This window comes from Leptonotus elevatus, chromosome 2 (assembly GCF_054856555.1).
Source record: "Leptonotus elevatus isolate MCC_2025b chromosome 2, RoL_Lele_1.0, whole genome shotgun sequence".
NCBI lineage: Eukaryota > Metazoa > Chordata > Actinopteri > Syngnathiformes > Syngnathidae > Leptonotus > Leptonotus elevatus.
In genome coordinates, this window is record NC_141240.1 from 2,332,466 (window position 1) to 2,358,771 (window position 26,306).

General features: G+C 40.8%; 1 protein-coding gene across 10 annotated transcripts in view; it reads left to right on the forward strand.

Annotated features, from left to right (window-relative positions):
* Positions 1-26,306, forward strand: part of abcd1 (ATP-binding cassette, sub-family D (ALD), member 1) — a 57,113-nt gene that overhangs the window by 12,067 nt on the left and 18,740 nt on the right. For 4 of the 10 annotated variants that reach the window (XM_086068874.1, XM_086068871.1, XM_086068870.1 and 1 more), the window contains 10 exons: positions 6,658-6,802; positions 6,879-6,958; positions 12,975-13,132; positions 13,239-13,426; positions 15,450-15,624; positions 15,704-15,894; positions 20,291-20,471; positions 20,544-20,686; positions 20,766-20,934; positions 21,512-21,606. In XM_086068874.1, coding sequence (XP_085925000.1) covers positions 6,674-6,802; positions 6,879-6,958; positions 12,975-13,132; positions 13,239-13,426; positions 15,450-15,624; positions 15,704-15,894; positions 20,291-20,471; positions 20,544-20,686; positions 20,766-20,934; positions 21,512-21,606 — 1,509 coding nt within the window. In that variant the 5' untranslated portion in view covers positions 6,658-6,673. Of the gene's footprint in view, positions 1-5,727; positions 5,752-6,657; positions 6,803-6,878; positions 6,959-12,073; positions 12,208-12,974; positions 13,133-13,209; positions 13,427-15,449; positions 15,625-15,703; positions 15,895-20,290; positions 20,472-20,543; positions 20,687-20,765; positions 20,935-21,511; positions 21,607-26,306 lie in introns of those variants that run through there. The other 6 variants (XM_086068878.1, XM_086068876.1, XM_086068877.1 and 3 more) reach the window with 4 other exon arrangements.

A 26,306-nucleotide genomic window follows, 5' to 3' on the forward strand; every position in this document is an offset into this window, starting at 1 on the left:
ACACTTCGAGCATGGAAGAACGTTATATTAATGACCTTGGCTTTTGTTTAATGTGAGTGAGACTACGTAAATACAAACGGAGTGACCAACTTACCAACCTCAGGTGTAGTGGCGAGCCACATCAAGAGTGTATTGCTGCAGCCTGGAGACTACTTCGCTCATGCGTCCGCAATAGTGAAAGCGCACATAAACTTCCCAATAAAAGTAAGTGGAAGTCTGAGCCATTTCAAAAATAAAATTAAGTAATACTTCGATTAACGGAAGCTCTCGATCTTGAACGAAAGCGCCAGCGAAATATAGTCAAACATAGATGTATATTTATATTTAAACGTGTGTATGTTTTTAAGGTAGAATTAGGTCAGTTAACTTTTTAATCTAAGCCAATGCGAGTCAAACAAAATAACTTTAAAATAACTATAGGCTATATTTTGAATGAATGTTTCACATTGCTGCGATTGGCTGGCAACCAGTTCAGGGTGTACCCGCCTACTGCCCGAAGCCAGCTGGGATAGGCTCCAGCACCCCCGCGACCCTTGTGAGGAAAAGCGGTTAAGAAAATGGATGGATGGATGGATTTTTCACAAAGGTATAAGGCCTACGTAGGAATAAGATATAATCATGCATAAGGACATGCATGAAATTTGATAACAATTAGTTTTTCGTTTCATAAGTGAACTTCATGCATTGTTCCCTTTGGCCAGTCATCTACAATCAGCTGTAAACTACAGCACATCATTGGTTTGGGATTTGGGCAAAAGACAGTTACAATATCCTAAATATTAATATTTTTTCCCCCAATTTCTTTACCAACATTGATGCATTTTAGTACATTTATGTTGACTCCATATTATTTTAATTTACCTGCTAACATAACACGCTAACATTAGCTAATATCAAACATCTACATTTGTGGAGCTTCGTTTGCAGAATGACACGACTTACCCGTGACTCCGTATTATTTTAATTCACCTGCTAAATGACAAGCAAATTAACGTTAGCTAATAGCCTATCTAAAGTCTACATTGGTGAATGCAAGTTTGCAGAATGACACGACTTACCCGCGACTCCATATTGTTATATTAATTCAGCCGTTAACATGACACGCTAATGTTAGATCACAATATTATTAAATAGGCTACTTTTGTAGATAGGCTTTTGCATAATTTTTTTAATATATATATATTTTTAATTATTATTATTATTTTCTTTCTAGAGAAAGCTCAGTATTGTTCATTCGGTAATTTTACCGATTCGACATGTCAACATCATTGCTCTCTCTTTTTTTTCTTTTTCTCTTTTTGTATGTGCGGGAGTATGTGCGGGAGTATGTGCATGTATTCATGTGTGGACGTATGTAACCATTAGTTTTAATTTCGTTTGCTACTTTATTTATTTTTATGCGTGAGTATGTGTGTGTGTATGTGTGTGTGCATGTGTGCGTGCGTGTGAGTGTGTACTCATTAGTTCACCTAAAACCTATTAAAAATCCCATACCGTTCGCCTAAACCGAATACTTCAGAATCCAGCTAGAGTCGTGAGGTTGTCAGGAGACCCGAGGAAGGATAAAAGAAAAGAAAGGAAAGTAAAATCCAGCACCGACCAGACATTACCTACTATCCACCGGGTTACCAACCAGAGTCTTTCACCAACCCCAGAAACATCAAAATGCCAACAAATTAGGGAGACCTCAAGAGAGACCAAAGGAAATACTGAGGAAAGGAAGAAAGGATAGATGAAGCAGAGTGAGATCCACAGACATCAGCCTCCACCGATTCAACAACCAGAGGAAGAAGCAGATTGTGTTTGAATTTCGATAGATGCTGGTGTGGTGGATCTGGCATGTATGAAAACCTCCACCAAAGAGGGGAGCCGTCGACCCCGGCCAGGACAGAGCAAGCACAACCCCCCAGGGCCCCCCAGGCCACGGCAGCGCCAAGGGACAACCCCTGGGCCCTGCAGGAGCCACTGGCCGGAGAGCAAACCCAGCAGCCAGGAGCGCCCCCCCACCCCAACACGGCAGGCCCGCCAGGCACCCCACCGGCCCACAGCCCCCGCTTCCAAATCTTGAGGAGTTGGTGACTGTAAGGTGTCATTTGATGTAGTCTGCTCGATCCTGCTGGCAGCAACTGGGTTCCTGACTATAAAAACACAACCATTAGTTACAAATTGCCAAATACAGAAACAGCAATGTAAGTTATTGTGATGTGGTGGCTCTCGCTAACAGGAAGAATTAAGTAACCAAATTTATACGTAGACCATGTTTCTATAAATTTTGATATTTGGTTTTTATTTGAGGCAGATATTTTTTCCATTAAAATGTGATTTATGAGGAGGTTAGACCATTGGTCGATATTCAGAGTTTGTTAATTTTTCCAGTTAACAAGAATTGTTTTTTTCGCGATAGTAAGGGCTACAAGTGTAGATTGAAATTGTTTACGTGGTAAGTCAGTTGTTGTTAGGTCACCTAGCAAACACAAGTTTGGAGATAAAGGTATCCTACAGTCCAAGATAGCGGAAAGTTTTTCTAAGACTTTAGTCCAAAAATACATAACCGGAGTGCATAACCATAAAGCATGAAAATAAGTGTCTGTAGTGTTTTGTAAACACTGGAGACAAATGTCGGAGTCTAAGAGTCCCATTTTCTTCATCATATATTGAGTAATGTATGTTCTATGAATAATTTTATATTGGATAAGTTGTAAATTTGTGTGTTTTGCCATTTTAAATACGTTTTCACAAACTTGAATCCGAAAGTCAGATTCTGTAGCTATAGACAAGTCTGACTCCCATTTCGAGATGGGTAGAGACATTTTATCAGTGTACGAAAGTAACATATATTTTTGAGAGTTTTTTTGTTGTCGGAGAAAGCTTGGTAATATCTTTAGCTAAAACAGGCAGTATCATACTTTTTAACTTGCAGATAATGTAAAAAAAATTCAGTTTATGTTTTGTATTTTTAGAGCAAGGATGTATATGATAAAAACATATTATCTGAGAAAAGATAATAAACGATGTGTAATTCCTTTCTGCTCCCACACACCTAAATAAAACGATTGGTTGTTAAGTTGAAAGTCGGGGTTATGTAATAGGGGAGAAAGCCCGCAGGGCTCCACTTGGGCTTTTGTAATTTCTAGTGCCTTCCACCAGGCAGTCAGGGTGGCGGAAATCATTGGGTTTTTAAAACAATTGTGTTGCTTAATCGATGTTGTAATAAAGATTAAATCTAGAAGTCTGAGGTTATTACAATCCTTCTGTTCTAGTTCCAGCCAACAGTTAGTATCTCTGTTGGGTTGTATCTATAGAGTTATATATTGTAGCTGGTTAGCTATATAGTAGTGCATAAAACTTAGTGCCTCTAGACCTCCTTTGGATTTACTTTTCTGAAGAGTAGATAGACTATTTTTTTTTATTCCAGTAAAATTTTGTAACGGCCGAGTCCAACAACTGGAACCAGTTAGCCGTAGGTTTAAATGTAATCATTGAGAAAAAATAGTTAATTTTTGGTAAAACTTTCATTTTAATGGTGGCTATTTGTCCTATTAGAGAAATAGGAAGATTATTCCAGTGCTCCAAGTCACTATAAATGCTATCCAGAAGTGGAGTAAAGTTTAAATGAATTAAATCAGTTAATTTAGGTGAGATTTTTATGCCCAAGTATTTTTAAATTACCTATAGGAAATGAGTAGTGTGGGTCCTGGCTTGCAGGGTTCCATGAATTTTCTGTAATCTGATAAATGTGCGAATTTAGTTATTAAGTTAAATACTTCCCCTAACGAAATAGCAGGCTTTTCAAAATAAAGTAAAATATCATCGGCATATAAATAAATTTTGTGTTCTGTTACCCCAGAGTTAATTCCTTGAACCCTTCTTTCCTGGCGTATAGCTAATGCAAGCGGCTCAATAAATATTGCAGATAATAAAGGAGACAGTGGGCATCCCTGTCTTGTGCCTGTCTGTATAGTAAAACTCGGAAATATAATCCCATTAGTAGTAACTGTAGCTTTAGGAGAATCATATAATACTGACAACCAGTGAATAAATGACTTCCCAAAGCCAAATTGATTTAAAACAGCAAAGAGGAAGGACCAGTTAACTTTGTCGAAATCTTTTTCTGCATCCAATGATATAACTGCCTTTTTATCATGCCGCTGTGACATGCTAATAAGGTTAAAGAGCCTCCTAATATTATTAGTAGAGTGACGACCTTTAATAAAGCCTGTTTGGTCGCATAAAAACAGTATAAACAATATAAACAAACAATATAGACTCAGTCCTGTGTATATATTTGTATAGGCCATTTGTTAATTTTGGCATGTTATAGGATAGAATCAAAGTGGTTAGGTGGTTTATGTGATTTGTGTAAAATAAGAGGTAACGTGTCAGTCAATATAACAGTGGAAAAACGGGGAGGGAGGTGGAAGTGAAGGAAATTAGTGGGGGATTAAGGATGTAACAATACACCAGTAACTGGTAACCTAAGCAAGATTTTTTGTTTAAATATATTTTAAATATAGTTATGTATTAATATTTTATTTGTAATATAGCCTATGAATAATAAGTATTCATATTTTAGGTTTTATAACCACAAATACAGTATATGTATACATCTAATAATCAAACAAAGTTTAGTTCCACCAATGCCAATTAGCAACAGCCAGGGAGTGGAGTAGGGGTTCCGGAATAGTTGGCCATCGATATATAGCTTATCAACGACTATCGTAGTCCGTTTACCCTCCTGCCTATTTTGCCTCATTATAGGAAACAGTACCTTTCACCGCTCATTAATCTCTCTTGGGAATTGGTCATTCATTCCGAAAGAGGTCCCTTTAAGATCCCGTCCCTTACTTTTAACAAATTATTTCTGTTTAAAATGGTCAAATTTAGCGATAATAGGACGGGGTTTGTTGCCCCTACGGGCTCCAAGAGATATTATTTACCGTCTCCTGAGGAATTTTTAACGATGCCGTCATGATTTTTTTTAGCTCGGCCTCTGGATTGTCAGAGGTATTCTCGGATATGCCTGAGAATATTAAATTATCCCGCATGCTACAGGGTTTGGACATCCGTTTCTTTTAGCGTTTTATTCTCCTTTTAATCATTTCCAACTCGGCTGAAACAGTCGCGAGTGAAGAGCGTAACTCGGCATTATCTCGTTGGAGGTCACTTACCTGTTGTCCGACGAATTCCAAACTCACCTTTAATTCCTTGACATCCTCGCGGTTAAGGCAGAGGACATCTAGTTTTTTGTTTATGGAGTCCAGCATACTGACCGAAACGTCCGTAGTAACTAGATCATCCGCGTCCGTCGCTGAGTCATTTTTTCTCTTCTTGGAAGGTTTTTCGTAGGACGGATCCTCCATCGCGCAGCTGTAAAATTATCCGTCGATGAAACGTTCGAGGTCCTCCACGCTGGGTGGTAATCCAAATCTGTTGTATGGAAGCGAGAGGAGAAAAGCAAAGTTATATGGTGGTTAAATTCGGATTTGGTTTAGCATAATAGAGCTAGTTCTATCTTAGCAGCAGGGCGCCGTCATGTTGGGTATTCCCGATCTCGCTGCAGGTCTCGCGATAGTCACAGCAGCTCGCGATAACTAGCCACCCGCTGGATGCTTTCCAACCTAAGGCTTTTGCATCATAACGTAACTTACCTGTGACTCCATAATCCTCTTCTCCTTCTTCTTCTTTTTTATTGGCGCTCTGTATTCTTATTTTGAAAAATAAATATAGCTGCCGGCACCAGCTTCAACAACTTCCGTTCACCGCGCTTCCGCTATCGCGGTCCCATGAGCGAGGCGGTCTCCAGGCTGCAGCAATACTCAGCCACCTGGCAGAATGAGAGCGCGTCTCATAGTAGTATGACATCATCCAAGGATAACGTAATAATAATAATTAGTTTTATGTAAATCATATAGCAGATTTTTGGGGGTTTTGAGAGGCAACAAAACTACTTTCACAAACATTTTATTTTATATATAAAATAAATAAATGGACAAAGGGGCACTTTGGGCATCAGTGCCAAAAGGGCATGTGCCCTGGCACCCGTGTTGAGTACAGTTGCAATAACTAAAGAATGACAATCTACACGTACAGACACATAATAAACTGCATTTGTTCTTACCTGATTCCAGCTAAATGTAAAGTAAGACTTTTTTTATGCTACATGCACTATAGAAAAATCATCATAGCACTACCTGTGTTATGTAAAAATGTACATTTCCTGTACATTTTACATAATCATTTTTATTTATGTAAATTTGTTGTTCATAATTGATTCTTCATACACAAATGTTAAAATATTTTTTGTGGGTGATTGGCATTGGCATTGCAGAAAATTTGAAAAATTATTTATTGTTTAGCCATTATTTCAATTAAGAATTTTAAAATGGATTTTTTTTCTTCACATGCATGCACACACACATATAGCCTACACACATACAAAAACACACCATCTATCCCCAGTCGCCCCCCCCCCCCAAGTTAGTGGACAGTGCACGCACATTATCATGTGCCCTTTTTTTAAAAACTTTGAGCACCTGCCCCTCCGAAGGTCACTGCACGCCCCCGAGTAAAGTTCGTCATAATGTTGTGGTCCCTCTCTGCTGACCGCAAATTCCAGCCATAGCACGCTACATAAGACTGTCTTCTCATTGTTGGAAGGTGGCTGTCTGTCAACATGCAGCTGACCTATCAGAAGCTGCTTGCTCAACGAAGGTGGAGTTTGCGATTCCGGCATCTGGGAATGGCTCTGCTCGCAACCTACTCCATCAAGAAGCTGTTGCTGTATGTCCGGAGGCGGACCCAGGTAAGACGCACACACGTGTGTGCACGTACACGCACGCACGCACTCACGAGTTAACTTGGGTATGTTTGTTCTCCAGTCTGGGGCTAATCTTCCTGTGGGTGTGACCAATGACTCCACCACCGCAAATGTGGACAAACTGAAGGGTTGCGACAACAGGTGAGTATTACATGTTCCATTAACCTAAGGTTATATGTGTGCTTGTGAGACATTTACACCAGTGGTCTCCAGCCACCAGTCCTTGGCCCGGTACCGTGTGTGTGTGTGGGTGTGTGTGTGTGTGTGTGTGTGTGTATGTATATATATATATATATATATATATATATATTCATCCATCCATTTTCTTAACCGCTTGTCATCACAAGGGTCGCGGGGGGCACTGGAGCCTATCCCAGCCGGCTCCGGGCAGTAGTATTTAATTAGCGGTTTCTTAGCGTCCTAAATTAGCGATTGAATATGTGTTCGGGATAGCGTTGTGTTGATGTTGGTCGCAACTACAGTGTCAATCAATTGCGATAAAGTAACGTTCTAAAAGGGAAGTCAAGCTAGCCATCACGCCACAACGTGGGCGAACTTCAAAGTGAAAATGTACTAAGGCTTTGCCATCAATTTATTACTGTATTTGGTAAACTTTATTGTAAAGTTAGACTTAGCGTGTATGTTCCGTTGAGTATGTTTCAGCTTCCTTGACATGTCAGAATGGACTGTGAATGTGCACTTCGTTTTTGTGTCAACCAGGATTCCACCACCTTCTGGATGAACTGCAAATAGTGCTGTCTTGTTTTTGTCCTATAAATGATAAAGGCATTGTACATGCACAGTTGAATCATAAAGACAACACATTTCTTGTACAATTTCAAAGTTTTTCTTGTAAATGGGTGGTAGGAAATGTTTTGATCCAATTTATCCACACCATTCATGGAGGCATTGTAAGCCACAACACACTCCTGTCCAAGTCTTTTTTTGAGTGCCTTGTGCCACACCTCCACTGTCTCCATTTTATCATGGTGACAAGTTGTCACCATCCTTAACAAGCGTTTGTAATGCCATGCGATGACCAAAACCCTTGTATTATGCCGTGTCAGTTTCCCCTCTACCCCAAGACCAGTCTTTGTTGCCTCAGTGATGCCACTTGGTTTGCCGTTCTTCCTCAAAGTTCCACAGACATTGTTACATGCTGCCAGTAGACGTTCAAACAGCCCTATTCAATTGTAGAAATTGTCCATATAAAGTGTGTGCCCGTTTCCAGTCGGACGATCCAGTAATTTGAAGACTGTATCCGGCAGGTGAGGGGTTGTACCCACGTAGGGTTGCATATAATGTTACATATATATATATATATATATATATATATATATATATATATATATACATATACATACATATATATATTATATATATATAAATTTAAACTATGGGCAAAACAAGGAATGTTGCATAGTTTGAGTAATTTAGCACAAGCCACCATATTTGCAGCGTTGTCAGTGACAAGACAGTGGATTTTGTTTAGTTTGTTTAGTTTTGTTTGTTTTTGTTAGGCCCCATTCATCAATTAGGCATTCTTTGGCAGTCTAGGTTTTCCGCTGTGTGTAATTGTGGTAATATTGTGACCCCTAACAGGACAGATGACAGGTTTTTTTTCTTCATCTATGTAATGACATGTGACCCCAAGGAAGGCATCCATGTTGACAGATGTCTATATGTCTGCCACCGTTTTCTCCATCTCTGCTTAGATTTTTTCTTTAGCCTCTTTATATTTTTGGTCCACCATGCCTCGCAGTGCCTGTCTTGTGGGGAGGGCATATGTTGGGTCCAACTTGTGAACAAATGCTCTAAATCCTTTATCCTCAACCACAGAAAATGGCTGGCACAATCATGTCCACCAAGGCTTCATCCAGCTTAGCCTGTCGTCCTTTAAACAATGTGACCAATATAAATAGTTATTTACATATAACTTCTTAAATGCATATTTTATATTTTAAGCTTTGTCTTATCTTTTGACTACCTATACAGGACAGTTGCCCTAAGCTTAGCTTGTCTAGTTACACCAGAAGCAGCTGGAGCAGCAGGAGCAGCTGGATTGGGTGCCGTTTCAGGGTGTTTTGAGCGCAAGTGCCTTAACATTGAGGATGTGTTATTAGTAAATGCCAACTCTTGAGCACAGATCTGACACTTGACCCTTTTTGGGGCAATAATGTCAAAGTGCTCCCACACATATGACCTGGCTCTTTTAGTTGGCCTTCTCTCTATTCTCTCCCTATTTCGCCTCACTCTCTACAACCACACAATCACTCAAACACTTAATACTCTCACACAAACTAACACAAAAACTAACAGACAGACACAAAAACTAACAGACAGACACAAAAACTAACAGACAGACACAAAAACTAACAGACAGACACAAAAACTAACGTGTGTGTGTGTATTATATAAATCAGTGTATAGTGTGTGAATGCCTACACCAGGGGTTCTCAAGTTTGGTCCTCGAGAGCCCCTATCCAGCCTGTTTTCCATGTTTCCCTCCTGTAGCACAGCTGAATCTAATGATCAGCTAATCAGCAAGCTTTGCAGAATAAAGCCCCCATGCACTGTAGATGGTGTATCAGGGGCCGACAATATTGCTGATATGTGGAAGCAGCGTTACAGTACCTTATTTAATTGTGTCCATTCATCCATCCATTTACTACCGCTTATCCGATGTTGGGTCGCGGGGGCAGCAGCTTTAGGAGGGAAGCCCAGCCTTCCCTCTCCCCAGCCACTTCATCCAGCTCCTCCGGCGAGATCCCAAGGCGTTCCCAGGCCAGCCGAGAGACACCGTCTCTCCAGCGTGTCCTGGGTCGTCCCCGAGGCGTCCAGGAGGCATCCAAACCAGCCCCAGCCACCTCAACTGGCTCCTCTCAACGTGGAGGAGTAGCGGCTTGACCTTGAGCCCCTCACGGATGACCGAGCTTCTCACCCTATCTCTAAGGGAGAGCCCGGACACCCTGCGGAGCCGCTTGAATCTGGGATCTTGTTCTTTCTGTCATGATCCACAGCTCGTGACCCTAGGTGAGAGTAGGAACGTAGATCGACCGGTAAATCGAGAGCTTTGCCTTTTGGCTCAGCTCCTTCTTCACCACAACAAACTGATACAGAGTCCGCATCACTGCAGACGCTGCAGTCTGCCTGTCGATCTCCCGCTCCATCCTGCCCTCACTCGTGAACAAGACCCAAAGATACTTGAACTCCTCCACTTGGGGCAGAATCTTATCCCCGACCCGGAGAGGGCATTCCACCCTTTTCCGACTGATGACCATGGTCTCGGATTTGAAGGTGCTGATCTTCATGCCAACTGCTTCACACTCGGCTTCTATTACCTGGCAGGCTCGATGACGATCAGCTGTTATGTCTGTGAGTAATGAGTGGCATTGACTCATTCTCAGCAACAACTCCCACTTTGTGTGCTTTAGTCCTCAAATGTGGGCCAACTTATTTTTGAGCTGGCTGCAGCTCTATGATTGCCTCCATAGTAGGGTTGAGTCGGATATTCTTACAACACGAGTATCCGGTACAGATAATTGATTTTTCCCGGATACGAATATAACACGGATAGACTTCCTTAATATCCGTGCTGCACGAAAGCCGGCACACAGAGAGTGAGAGAGAGGATCTGTCCGCTCGGCGTCACCTTCTGGTTTGCAGACAGTAATTAATTATCTCTTAATTGGCCCTTAATTATCTTCAGCCGCAGCGCTCTTGACAAGGCATAGCTTGGTTCGTGTTGTGTCTGTCGCTCACACTGGCTGCCTAAGTTAATTTTTAGTTAGCTGGTAAAAGCACTACACATGCACTGCTGAACACACTACGAATCAATATATATTCCATTTTTTTTACCGGCTGCAGTCGATAAAAATATAAATATTGCAAATTAAGCTTTACACACAAGGCTTAACACCCTTTAATAATGTTTGGTAGTAAAAATGTAAACATTGAAAACAAAATAATAAAAACTAAATCTGTGTTGCTTTGACAACTCTTGTTCAGTCACATAATAGTTCATTATTATTCCTACTGTATGTGCTGTAGTAAGCAGTATTTACCAGAGTTTATAAACAAACTTGTTCTGTAAATAGTTTCTTTACTATTGTGATCAAAAATAGTGAATATACATTTTCAGACTGTTGTGTAAATATTTATTCATACACTTGAAAATATCCCTGTTCTGAGTCATTAATTTCCCCCCGAAATAGTTCCCTTACTATTGTGATAAAAAAAAGTGAATCTCAATTCTCAGACTATTCTGTAAACAACACACACACACGCGCATCCCTCCCCCCCTCCCACACACACACACACACACACAACAACCACAACCACGGTGAATAACAAAAACAACTTACGGACGTGACACCATAACATACTATGATCCCAGAATGAACAAATGTTTCAAACAGATTGAGTAAGCCCAAAAGAGAAAAGTCTTACCAAACGGAGTCGGCATATGAAGGCGAACGTTCGCGATTGCCCGGCTAACGGTGCCGGCATACCGACTCCAGTCCACAGAGTTAAGTGGGACTCGAGTGTGCCGATAATAAGCTGCAAAATTCTCAGCCACCTCGGGAGATGAAAACCTCTTCTTCACCCTGCCATCCAGAGTTATTTGTAGACGAGTTGGGAAAAGTAGAATGGGCATTAGAGCAAGATTGTACAGTTTAGCCATGACAGCCCGATATTTGGCACCTTCATCAGCCATCTCCGGAGCGTAATCCTTATAAATCTGGACAGGAGACCCGCGATACTGGAGCGTGCCTCGCTTCTTGCGTACTTCCTTCGTCTGGTAGCGGTGTAGGCGCATGAGAGAGTAGCTTGGCCAAACAGGTCTATTCAGAGGTTGGAGAAAAAAACTGTCAGGTTGGGACCCTCCGAGGACTCTGCGAGGCCAATGATTCGGATGTTATTCCGACAACTCTGACCCTCCAAGTCCATGGTTTTCGCCTTTTCCTAGGGCAGTTATCCGCTAGCACCGCATAATTCTCCAGTGCTTGAATTCGCTGAGTATTTTGGGCTAAAACATCTTCTAAGGACTCAATACGTTGTCCGTGCTCCGTCACCGTGGACTGTATTTTATCCAGTTTAGCCAGCAGATGGCAGCATTGTATCTCTTTTCAATGTTCTCCCGGTAATATGGACAATATGGACTTTATAATGAAACATCATGAATATGATGAAATAGAACATTTTCAAGGATGATGTGAATGATCAAAGCCTTTGTCACATTAAATCTAATTCACAGAGCGTCACAAAATATTAGTGTCAAAGTCGCTGTTGTGCAGAAAATTTATCTTTTCACAAAAAGCTTCTTTTCTCATCTTTTCAATTTTCGCTCAATGTCACTTCAAATGGTGATTACTAAAGAACGGAATAAGGTAGAAACATACTTTTTTCTAATGAAAGAATGGAACGCGATCTTTCTTTTGGTATGCCTGTTTTTGTAGTGACTGCACACAATATTCTGTTTGCCTTGAAAGATTAGTTAAAATGCTTGAAATCGGCTGGCACTGTCTGGGTTGTTTTATGGATAATTTGTGGCAGCAAAAGAGTTAGTAGTCCAAATAATACATATCGTCATCCTCTTAAAATAATTGCCTAAATCATTTATTTTTTATTTATTTTTTGCCTAAATCATCTCCTTATGATTCAAAAGGTTAAAAAAAAAATCCTGAAAAATCTCGAGAAAAAAAATGACTCAGGTGATTAATTTAAGGTGTCAATATTAAGTTGAAATATAGAATTGTTTTTTTATTTTTTATTTTTTTATATTTATTTTTAACTCTTACTTAATAGTAAAGAAATATAGGCCAGGTCGTAAGCTATATCGCACATGCTGTTATTGTGCAAAATGTTTATATTTTGGAGTGAAACCCAGCCAGAACCCACTTATTGCCCGTACCTTGTTTCGCCCATCTACTGCCCAACTACTGCCCAAGTGTGGCCTAACAACGAAGCCCACTTTTAAGCCCATGCCCAGCCAAAGCCCAACTAGACCAAGTGGTGCCCATATGGGCCCCAACTGTACGTGTTGTGTACGTCATGGTTCAAAAAAAGGGTGGGCACCACTGATTTACACCGTTATTAAATGCTAGATTAACCTCATTTTGTGTGTGTGTGTGGGGGTGTGTGTGTGTGTGTGTAGGTCTCCATCAGTGAACAGAGAATTCATTGTGCAACTGGCTGGGCTGTTGAAGTTGCTGTTTCCACGATTACTGTGTCCTGAGGTGACCGTGCTTGTCCTGCACTCGCTCACTCTCATGTCTAGAACCTTCTTGTCTATATATGTTGCCACTCTTGATGGTGAGTGTGTGAGTTAAGCAACGTTCTGTCTGTTCAGGAAACATTTCTTACAGTCATAAAATACACTTTAGATTTAGTTTAGCCCCACCCCTTGCCTTATGTGCAGGCATGATTGTCAAGTGCATCGTGAAGAAGGACCCGCGTGCCTTCTTACTGCAGCTTCTCAAGTGGCTCCTCGTGGCCGTTCCTGCAACCTTCATCAACAGCGCCATTAGATTCCTAGAAGGTCAACTGAGCCTTCGCTTCCGGAGTCGGCTGGTTGACCATGCATACCAACTCTACTTCAGTAACCAGGTAACACACTGGCTGCTGGTGTCCATTCCACAAAGCATGTTCAACAAACACCGAGACTAACCCTGAACAGCAAGTTGACATACACTGAGAGAGGAAACTCTGCGTTTTCGGTTCCAGGACAGCTGATTTGCGGTAGTTTTATCAACGCAGAGTAGTTTCACCTGGAGTTACCACTACACTGAAAAGACCACATCAATGGAGCCCCGATTCGTCGAGTCACCATGGCAACGGGAAAGCAGAGCGCGCTGCCACCCTCTGCTTCCGCGTTTTTTTACCCCTCTCAACTGAAAATCTTAATGCGATCATATAGCGAATTTGAACATAGAGGAAGGTGGTGTGGGAGAACGTTGCTGCTCGGGTCAATGCGTAAATTTAAATGCAGTCCTATGCAATCAAAATATTCCAGGGGAAACCTGTTGAATGGTAGCTCATTAATTCATTTCATTTAGGTGCAATCCTGCGGAGGAGAAGCACACTTGATTTAAGATGAAATATGAAAACATTATTCAAGCACAACACACAATATATGCTGCAATGTGAGCGCATTTGACTACGGCTGGTAATGTTGCAAATGTAAGGACGGATTAAGTTGTGTATGTAAATGACTTTGATGTGAAACGGTACCGCTCAAAAAGATAACTGTCCGGAAATGCCAGCATATTTATGTGCGGTCTGATAACAATCTTTCAACAAATATTTAATTCCCTCCGCAATATAGTGGCACCTTCATCAATAGGGTCACTTTTTAAAAAGACATGCCATGTCCGTGACAAAAGTGGACTTTCACTGCAAAAAGGACAGTATAAAGTTTAAGAAAAAAATATAGTAAAATAAGAAAATTATTACTTCAAATAAGCAACATTATCTGCCAACAGAACAAGTAAACTTTTCTTAAATTTACCTGTAAGATTTTGAAAAATAAGAAAATAATACTATGCCTATATCAACCACAGCGGTCTTGAAAATAATATTTTTGGACTAAAAACAAGTAATGCTTACTTTTTTCAAGCTGTAATAAATAAAACTATTTTCTTAAAATACATAAGTATTTTTTTCTGCTTGGATAACTTTGCCTGAGTGTCAAGCAGGTAGGTAACGGGTACCATTTTTAGCCAGGGACTTGAAACCACAACCTCCAAGTCTGAGGGGTAGGCACTCTACCCTACCACTAGACCACTGAGTAGGGAATAGAATGAGGATAAATGAGCTTAGTAAATATAACGAAATGAACCACTTAAGCTATATTGCACTTTTGTCTGATTGTTTTCATACTTGTATTTTGTCCATTTAACTTATTACTAGAATATGCAAAATCTTAAAATAAGAAAATTCAACATATGAAACCCCAGTTCACGGCCTCTGATGTTGGTTAGTTGTCATCTTAAAATGTTGAAAATGCTTGTTTTAAGCCTCACAGTACTTAAAACTGGCTGTTAACACTCAATGCCAAGACACGTTGATCAAATAAGATAATTAAGTAATACGTATCTTAAAATAAGCACAATGATCTTGTCTGACAATTTCATTTTAAGTAAAAATAACTTGTCAAAGAAACAGTCAAATTCAGGTTAAATTTAAGAAATTATATCTTACTTAAGTGTTTTCTTTCAGTTTTTGCAGTGTACACTATAGACTATAGGCGTATTTACGCAAAAAGTTGCCACAGCGGACTGAATGAATGAGGAAATGAAATGTCGTGTGGCTGAAAGGAGGCGGATACAGGGAAGTACTCGAGGTTCATTGTGAAAAACCTGCTACCAACCAGGTTTGGTTCATGGACACTTTTACTACGGTAAATGGCCGAGAGCTTAAATTACCTCTTTTTATGAAACAGGCTAGAGTTACCTCTTTTCCTCTGTTTTCAGTTACCTCCCTTTCTGAAACAGAAGATGCAGAGTTTCCCACATTTCAGGGTTTCTTGACCCAGGGTTCTCACTAAACCTGCTTTGTGAAATAGACCCCTTGTCACAGGTTAGGATGAGGCGGGAAGATGTGACACTGTCTGGTGTGTGTCGTTTGCCAGACATACTACCGAGTCAGTAACATGGACGCCCGACTTTCCAACCCGGATCAGTCTCTGACGGAGGACATCGTCATGTTCTCTGCCTCAGTGGCCCATCTCTACTCCAACCTGACCAAGCCTATACTGGATGTGGCTGTCACTGGCTACACATTACTGCGCACTGCCCATGCCAAAGGTGGCCAATTGCCGCCGTGGATGCCATTATCTTGCAGCAGCAGAAGTTGTGATGGGCGCTGTGGTTTTCTCCCATGCAGGAGCCAACACCACATGGCCCTCAGTCATCGCTGGCCTGGTGGTGGCACTTACGGCCAAAATTCTGCGCTCGTGTTCGCCAAGCTTTGGGACGCTGGTGGCTGAGGAAGCGCGGCGCAAAGGCGACCTGAGGCACATGCACTCGCGCATCATCGCCAACTCTGAAGAGATCGCCTTCTATGGAGGACACCAGGTAATGATTGCCCCATTCTGGACAGAAAGGTTATCATGCGTGCCATTCACCAGGCCTGAGATTTAGCCAGCCAGACTAAGGAGCCAGCCGGGCTCCTAACATGGGAAATTGCGGTAGCCCGACAATTTTCCAGGTAGTTCGACCCCTTTGATAAGAAATATGGTCATTTTTTCAAGTCGTATCGTTACAAAGCTGAAAATAATGCAGGGTTCCACGTCTTTTTGGGTGGTGACCCGAGAAATTGTGGTGTCCCTGCCAGAACCAGCACTGTCCCTGTATATCGGCTTGGTCTGATGCCTCACATATCATCATTTGGTCAATTTAATGTTTTTTTGTATTATTTTTTTTATCTATACTATTAGTCGGTCACACGTGTGTTATTTTTGACAAATTATTCACCATAACTATAATACGTAATAAAACAAAAATAATTATTCCTACAGTGATAATAAAAGATAAGTAAAAACCAGTGACGTCTCTGCATTTGGGGCCAGTGGGGCCAGGCCCCACCAGATGGCGCTGTTGAGCACTATGCAAGCTCACAATTGGTCTTCTTTATACCTAATCATTTATAAAATGTTATTTGATCAAGAATAATAATATTCAAATAAATACCAATTATGTTTGTAAGGTAATTTCTTTACAAACATATATGCATAATGCAAAGCCAAGTTCGGTGGTCTAAAGCCTCGTTTCCACTGTATCTACTCTACTCTACTCTGCAAAAGCCCCCGTCTCCACCAACAAATCTACCCGGCTCAACTCTACTCTACTTGCTTTTTCTGGTACCTGCTCCTTTGCGGTTCTTAAAAAAAGTAGCCCAGTTTCAAAACGTGACGTAATTATTTTGGAGGCCAATGATTGGTTCGAGACATGTCGTCATCAATGTGCAGCTGCGCAAACCACCACCCCGGGAAAACAGCTGCCATTAGCGATGAAGAGAGGACAACAATGGCTTCCAAACAGATTAATGCTTGGACTTTTGAGGAGGTGCAAACCTTTTGAACATTATTCAATGCAGTCTTCTGGTTGCTGCAATATTCATTTGATGTCTTCAGGCTGAAATAAACAGGCACAAACCATTGTTTGCGCTCTCCATTGTTTTTGCTTGTGTGTGCAGTGCACGCTAGCTGCGGTCGCTTTAGCATGACATCACTGGCAAGGTGAGGAGGGGCTCCCCGGTGGTGGCCGTGGCAATGGAGACGCACGGCTTTTTGGTGTAGAGCCAAGTAGAGCAGAGCAGAGTCGAGTAGAGTAGGGTAGATACCGTCGGTGGAAACGAAGCTTAACTTTCTAAACAGGAGAGGGCCAGCCCCGTGAGCGCATGTTGAAGTAGATGAGAAACTCAAATCACAGTGCGCATGTCCCAAGCTGCTCTCCATAGACAGCCATGGAGCTAAATTAACTGGGCCCATCGTCCAATTGAAATACAGGACCGATGTCACGTGACGTCAAGACCCAATTAACACACGTTCAGTTCTATTTCGTCCCTCCCGAACGCCAGGTGGCGGTGCTGAAAACAGCACACTCGTTTTGGCAGATGGCAGCATACGGCAGTAAAGTAGATTCGTTGATGACGTCACTCAAGAGAGAGAGGCAGCGCTGCAGAAACGGAGAAACACTGCAGCTGTCTCGTTATGAAGGAAGCTTGTTGTGGCTCAATTTAAGTGAAGGTGAGATTTTGCAAGAGCGGCCACTTTATAGCAGCACTGCTTGTGGACAGCACACTTTTCAGTAATTACAGCAAAACGTTTCCATGTGTTGAATTTGAAGCAGCAAAGAAAATCTGACCAATTGGAAATAAAGTTAACCTAGAAACAAACTGAGCGAATGAACAGCACTGGTGAGTAGTTGAACTAGGGCTGCTCGATTATAGAAAAAATAATAATCCCAATTATTTTGGTAATAATTGAAATCACAATTATTCAAACAATTATTTTTTGATACAAAACAAGAAAATGTTTAAACATTTAAAAAGATGAAGTCAAATTAAATTTTTTGAAACACTATAATTATGTATGTTCCTTTTGGAGCAAACACGATTTATTAAATTAGTCATTTTAAAATAAAATAAAAAGGTGAAAAATATATAAATTTAAACAACTCAAAATGAGTATTAATAATCTTTTGTTTTTGTTTACAATCATGCCAATTTTGTAATTGTGGAGTGTAATAATTGAAATTGTAATTCGATATCGATTAATTGCACAGCCCTATTTTTAACCATTCGAAGGTTTTATTCATAGCCTTAATTTGTAACGCTATGAATAAATGGTAGGCTACTTCATTTATTTACCGCTTTCCCACTGGATTGTGACCTTGAATTGAATTAGAATTTATTGTGTAGGTTTTGCAGCTTGTGGAAGTAAAGTGCCCACTTTTGTGCCCCACGCAACTTTTCATGCCACTGTTGAAAACTATTGTATATTATATATTTAACTCTTTGACTGCCAGACGTTTTCAGAAAAGGGATGCCGTCAGTGCCAGCCGATTTAAGCATTTTGACTGATCTTTCAAGGTCCACAGAAAATGTTCTGTTTGGACTAAGGAAACACACATGCTACCAAATGAAAGATTGGACTTTCATCTTTCATCAGAAAAAAAAAATTTTGTTTCTACCTTATTCCGTTCTTTAGTAATCAACAATAGAAAATGGTTACTTTCACCCGATTTCGCTTGTTTTGGACCAAAATACGGAGAAATCAAGCTTTTAGTGAAACGATATTATTTCATGCACTCTAGTGAATTTTACACTTCTTTTTGCCCATGAACAAATATGTGGATGTTTCAACGACAGTTTTTCTTTTTGTAACACTCTCCTGCGTGCAAGGAGACGCAACAGCATTTGCACAACAGATTGCCTCTTCGCGTGCTCCACTTTCTTGCAGGCCGTTTTTTCCGGGGAATAGCAAGTATATACTGCAGTGTGTGTTGCCATCAAGTCTAATATCAGGATCATGCTACGGTTTCGTTACGTCTCGCTTCCTCGTGTCCTTCAGTTGCTACACCGGGTTGTAAGAGATGTTCTGATCCATTTTATCCACTCCATTCATGGTGGCATCGTAGTCCAGAAACAGTGTCTTCTCCGTGATCAGACTGTACCCGCTCCTCCGATGAATATGCATTGGACTCGGGGTACTCTTCATTGTCCGATCGAATGTCCGGTCGGTTATTGTGCGCGTTTTGCGGCCTTAGCAGCGGTAGCCGCGCTAGCCGCGCTTAGCCGGTGAGGCTTACTACGTGATCATAACAGTCGCGTCAAGGCTTCCAACTTTGGCGTCAAGCTCGGAGTCATCATCATCATCATCATCAATCTGCATTGGTCGATGCCAACTCTCCATCGCCCGATCGAATGTCCGATTGTGTAGAAGTACCCGGTCGGTTATTGTGCGCGTTTTGCGGCCTTAGCAGCGCTAGCCGCGCTAGCCGCGCTTAGCCGGTGAGGCTTACTACGTGATCATAACAGTCGCGTCAAGGCTTCCAACTTTGGCGTCAAGCTCGGAGTCATCATCATCGTCGACATCAATGCGCTTTTTAGTATTGATTGATGCTTTCCGTCTTTGAAAAAAATGCTCAAGCGTGAGCTGCTTGCAACCGGTTGCTTGGTAAGCCATTGTGGCTTCATCAGCCATTGTCTCCTCAACACTCTAGCTCCGCCTCACGTCTTCTACTGACGCCCACGGTGGGCGGCCCATCCAACCTTGTGCAAAGAGAGTCATCGCTGCCCTCTAGGGGCCAAAACGAGTCTTTTACTAATCAGATCTGCCTGATACTTTCAGCACAGCTGCCCAAGGCTTTCCTGCACCCGTTTCCCAAAAAAAACCAAAAAAACATAGGGGACGTCTTTTAACGTCCTCGGCGCCCTTCCCTAGGTTTATGCTAAACGTTTTATAACGTTTATGGCAGTCAAAGAGTTAAAGTGTTGATTTTATCACATACATTTTTTTAATGTGTAAGGCCATTTGTATTTTCAACTCTGTGTTTTGACTATATGGACAGCCTGTAGAATACACAATAAAATTAATTTAAAAAAACTAAATACATCAATAAAATGAAAGAAAAATATCTAGTGTCCATAAAAAGTCCCATTCAAACTATGTGGTTGTATAAGCTTTTTCAAGGCAAGTGCAAGGAATTAAATGACATTTAATACAACAGTGAGTGCTTCAAGTATGTTTAGGAGTACAGAATTAGTTTATCTGGAGTGGTGTTGCAGGTTGAACACCAGGTGGCACACAGCCGAAGAAGAAAGTCCCCGATGATTACTGGATTTTAGCATTGTGTACTGACTGATTAAATATAAATAGAAGACCGTTTGGTCCAACGAGTTTTGTAGTTGCCATTGGCGAGCGCTAAAACTCAGGCCTGATTCATGTGGAGTGCATTTGATTTGTAGGTGGAGATGGCACAGCTGCAGAGGAGCTACAAGTCATTGTCTTGTCAGATCCACCAGATCCTGGTCAAGCGTCTGTGGTACGTCATGCTGGAGCAGTTCCTCATGAAGTATGTATGGAGCGCTTCAGGCCTGGTCATGGTCGCTGTGCCCATCATCACCGCCACCGGTTACTCCGAAAATGGTAAGTACACAAGTGAAAGTGCCTTGGCCTGCTTCTTAAAATGCGGCACCTCTGACCCTGAGATGCTATCAGACTCTGATGAGGTGAAGCAAGCGGCCATGGTGATGAAGGAGGAGGAGCTTGTGAGTGAGAGGACACAAGCCTTCACCACGGCCAGAAACCTGCTCAACGCTGGGGCCGACGCCGTGGAAAGGATCATGAGCTCCTACAAGGAGGTGCTCTCACATTTGCCTTTCGGGCCACACCTCCTACATTATGTAGTAACTCTGCTAATGCCTAGGTCTCTACATCTAGGTTACAGAGCTGGCTGGCTACACTGCTCGCGTCTCAGAGATGTTAGATGTCTTTGAGGACGTCAAGGAAGGAATCTACCGGCGCTCCTCAGACAGAGAACAAGGGGTGCCAACGGGGGGAGCAGTAGTGCAGCACGGCCAAAGAGTCTGTGGCCATCTGGAGATGCGAGGTAAAGCTTGTGTTAGTTGGCCACAAATACCAAATTAGCAATAACTCTTTTAAAGCAAGAATAAATTAATAAGTTAATGTTAGGTTCAGCCAACATATAACTTTTAATAAACAACATATATAAGAAGGAAGACAAAGAGATTAAAATTATTTTTGCTCGCAAGGAGAATAGAGAGTGTACCCAGATTACAGTCTCTTTTGCGCTGTGGACACACTTTGCCGCTCCCTCTCTTTTATTCGAAATCGTGACAACGTGACAGATGTGCCTTTTTTTTAGAGTAATGTTCCCAACACTGGTGGCTGCTGGGCGACCAGCCAGTCCTCCCGTTCCTATCCTCCCCGTTAGGTGTCAATGTCATTTGATGTTCCTTGGACAGGTTGAACCTGTAAAATTAATGTTGTTACTCTGTACTTCTAATATACAATGACAATAAAATTTGACTTCCATTTACAATCAGTTGCCTGAAGAATTGAATTGTGATATTAACAATAACTTGACTTAACATGACTTGAAAAGTGGAAGGCTGAAGAGAAACTGATGACCTGAGTTTTTTTTTTGTCATGTCATTCTGCTGCAGGTCAGGTGGTCAGTGTGGAGAAAGGTATTCGATGCGAGAATTTACCTATCATCACGCCAACAGGCGACGTGGTCGTGTCCAGCCTCAATATCCAGGTCACGCGCACACACAGGCACACAAATCAGTTGGGAGTTGTAATATGAGATGTTTAACACAGCTCCATGCATGAATCAATTGAGAAGGAGAACAAAAAGACAAACATCGTCAATTTTGGCTGAGCTCTGTGATTGATCCATTCTCTTATGTAGTGGAGTATTACAGACAAAAAGCACAGATGTATTGGCTAGCTACTATATTTTATTGTTCTGTATATTGATATTGCAGTGTTCCCTCGCTCCTCCGTGGTTAGTTTATTGCGGATTAACTCTATCATGGATTTTCATGAAAAAATTTTAAGCGTTATTTTTGGGCTTTTGCTGACCATATCTCCTTCTATTGCAGTTTTACATCGCTATTTTGATGTTTTCTTGCTATTTATCTCTCTCTTTTTTTTTGTTAGGGGAAATTTATTTTACAATTAAACGAGACCATTGGACAATTGAAGTCGCGTACAGAAATTCACTCTGACGCCCGTGCACTACTCTCTCTCCCTCCATCCCCCCTCTTTCTCTCTCTCTCTCTCTCTCTCTCCCTCTTGCTCTCCACAAAGAGGTGGACTGCGGGGCCTGCAAAAAAATTTTTTTCTTTCTTTTTAAAAGAGCTCAGTATTGTTCATTCGGTAATGTCATCATCATTGCTCTTTTCTTTCTTTTTTCTTTTTTTCTTTTTTTTTTGTATGTGGGTGTGTAGGTGTATGTGCGTGCGTGCGTGCGTGTGTGTATTCGTTAGTTCACCAAAAACCTATAAAAAAAAATCCCATACCATTCACCTAAACCGAACACCGCCGTCAGGAGACCCGAGGAAGGACCAAAGAAAACAAAGGAAGGTGAAATCCAGCACCGACTAGACACCACCCACCGGGCCACCAACCAGAGTTCTTCACCAACCCCAGAAACATCTAAATTCCAACAAATCCAAAAAATCAGGGAGACCTCAAGAGACCAAAGGAGAGACTGAGGAAAGGAAGGAAGGACAAACGAAGCAGAGTGAGATCCACAGACACCAGCCTCCACCGATTCAATGACCTAAGGAAGAAGCAGATTGCGTCTGAGTTTCGATAGATGCTGGTGTGGTGGATCTGGCATGCATGAAAATCTCCACCAAAGAGGGGAGCCGTACAGGGCGGCGGCGCCCCGGACACCAGGGAGAGCCCCGCAACGCAGCACCCCCCAAGAGACCCAGGGAACGGCCAAGACGCAGCCGCCACCCAGCAGCCAACAGAGGGGCAGACCCGCCCACGCCCAGCCAGGGGGGGACAGCACCTATAGAATGAACCCACTGGCATGCAGTGAATCCGAATATTAACCCTTAGTGCCCATTGGAGGTGAATCTGCTCGATCCTGTTGGCAGCAGCTGGGTTCCTGACTATAAAAACACAACCATTAGTTACAAATTGCCAAATACAGAAACATCAATGTAAGTTATCACGATGCGGTGGCTCTCGCTAACAGGCAGAATTAAAGCGGGGTCCGCTAATTAACTCTTTTACTGCCAAAAATGTTTAATGACGTATAGTAAAATCCAAATGAATGCCACCAAAAACGTTAATTGACGTTTACTATGTTTTTTTCTCAATGGGCAGTGGAAGTTGTTGTGCAGCACTGCCTACTCAATGGACTTGTGAAATCACAAACACCCACTAACTATGGCCAGCAGATGGCAGCATTGTCTCTCATTTCAATGGTCTGCCAGTGTATGCAATTGCTGTGAATTATGACTGATATGATGAAATAGAACGGTTTATGGTTTTATTGAACATATAAACATAAAAAAAACACAAAACACATTACAAGTTTAAAATATAAATTGAAGTAAAAAAGAAAACAAGAATAGGAAGAAAGAAAAGAGTTTATATGTTCAAAAGGGGTAGGAGGAACTTAAAAACGTATCTAGTCCTACCCCTTATTCGTTTTATGTTCATATAATGATTAGGTCATGTATTTCAACAAAAGGAAATGTATAAACCTAATCATATATACAAGTGCACTTAAACATACGCACATTTGCCAGCGACATATGTACATGAAATTCATAGGCATATACCATAATACATTTATAAATCATATCCTCATACTAACATATACAATTGTCATTACACTCATACCGATACATCCAAAGAAATTACAGCATATATACATGTTTAACAGCTCATGTCTGATGTAAGTAATTTTTTTAAACTTTGCTTTTAAAAAATTTTTTTAATTCAGCAAGTGACTGACATCTTTTTAGGTCAGTTCCAAAATCATTCCACAATTAACACCCTTTACAGAAACACACCTTTGCTTAATATTTGTTCTTGTTTTATTTATTTTTTTGTAGACACTTGTACCCCTGTTATAAGGACTCTCTCTAATTTCAAACAGCTTCTGAGTACTGTGGCAGAGTAGATTGTTGTGTACTTTATACATTATTTGTGCTATTTTAAATTCAACTAAGTCGTAAAATGTATTTGCATTTGATTTAATAAATAGAGAATGAGTTGGTTCTGTATATTTTGATCGATTTATAATTCTTATGGCTCTTTTTTGCAGTTTGAGAACAGGATTGGTATTTGTTTTATATGCGTTTCCCCAGATTTCCACACAACAGGTCAGATATGGTAATAATAATAATGAACAATGTAATGTATATAATGATTTCCTATTCAGGACATCCTTAGTTTTAGAGAGTATTCCTATAATTTTTGACATTTTCCTTTTGACATTATCTATGTGTGACTTCCAACATAATTTTTCATCAATAACTACTCCAAGAAATTTATTTGCATACTCTCTTTCTATTTCAATTTAATTTACCATAATTTTGACCTGTTGTGTGGTTTGTCTAGTACCAATAACTATAAACTTTGTTTTATTTAAGTTAAGTGATAATTTGTTCATATCATGTTTAGTTCATTCTCCACAGTAGTCAGAAGCTGCTTCAGGGTCTCTCCTGAACAGTAGAGAGTCGTGTCATCGGCGAATAAGACACTTTTGAACATTTTTGAGACACAACAGATATCATTTATATACAATATAAATAATTTGGGGCCTAGCACAGACCGTTGGGGGACTCCATGAGTAATCTTCAAGTGTTTTGATTGTATATTGTTAAACTGTAAGTACTGATATCTATTATCCAAATAGCTTTTCATCCATTTATATGCCATATCTTTCTAATTTATTCATTAGTATAAAATGATCTATAGTATCAAATGCTTTTTTTAAATCTTAAAAAATTCCAACAGTAATTTTTTTTTTTATCTATTGTTAGTAGATATTGCTTCTACGAGTTCCATGACTGCCATTGAGGTGGTTCGTTTTTCTCTTAACCCTATATTGATTTTCACTTCAATAAAATTGTTCAGTCTATATGAAAATAATTTTTCAAGGATGACGTGAATGATCAAATCCTTTGTCACATAAAATCTAATTCACATAGCGTCACTAAACAAAAAATATTAGTGTCAAAATCACTGTTCTGCAGAAAATGCATCTTTTCACAAAAAGCTTATTTTCTCCTTATCTTTTAAATTTTTGCTCAATGTCACTCAAATTACCAATTTTCAAATGGTGATTACTAAAGAACAGAATAAGGTAGAAACATACTTATTTTTTTCTAATAAAAGAATGGAACACGATCATGTTTACGTAGTCAAAATACACAATATTCTGTTTGCCTTGAAAGATGAGTTAAAATGCTCAAAATTGGCTGGCACTGTCAGGGTTGTTTTTTGGATAACGTGTGGTAGTAAAAGAGTTAAGGACTGAGGTCTAGGATCTAAACCAATTAGCAGCTTGTGCTTGAACTGTTTCCATCTGTACTGTAATGGTCTCCCCCCAATTCAGAGTTCCCTAGAGTGGGTGCGTTCGTAAAAACGCTCCAAGCAAACTGCTTAACTCAGACCTTTCGGAATCTCAGAACATTGTTCAAATGCGCCGTTTGGTTATTCAGTGCCCTCCCAAAAAACAATGTGTGATGTGCAATGTTCCCTCTAAGCTGCGCGCGTGAGCAATTGCGCAGTCCTCTCACCCTCTCAACGCAGAGCAAATGTCTGCAGCCTATTAAAACAAATTCTAATTTGAGCTGTATTTCCTGCTTGTATTTTTTACATTATCTTCCTGTAAAGAAATTGAAAACTTAATTTAGCATGTGGTTGATGGAGTGGCAAAGAAAAATGTATGCAAGACGAACACCCATGTCATGTAAAAATCATGAGACGGAGCGGCTCCGTCCGTGATTAATGGGCAACCACCACGCACAGAACAGGACATTATTCCCACTTTCCTTACAGTTTCAATAGCAGTTTTAATAGGGTGCACAACTGCACATTTAATTGTTCTACAGTGGTTTGAAGCATACACACATTACACAAACATCAGGAAGTCCAAATATGGGCGTAGTTTACGAGCCCCTTAAAAGAAACCCTGACCGTAATGACACGTTTGCTCCATATGATTTATTGGGTTGCTACCAACATAATTGAGATTCACTTTTCGAAAATAATTTCCATTACGTTGCAACGCATTCAGTGCGTAGTGACCTAGAGTGGCAGCTGGCTTACTGCCAAGAAATGTGATATAAAGAAAGTGAGGTAAGCCTTGCAGCGTTCCTAAAGAAACAACATGAGATGAGAGGGGTCACCCTCCCCCATGCTGTGCTCTCGTCATTCACCAGCTGCATTCAAGAGTTTTGATCGCCCCTTTAGGGACGCTAC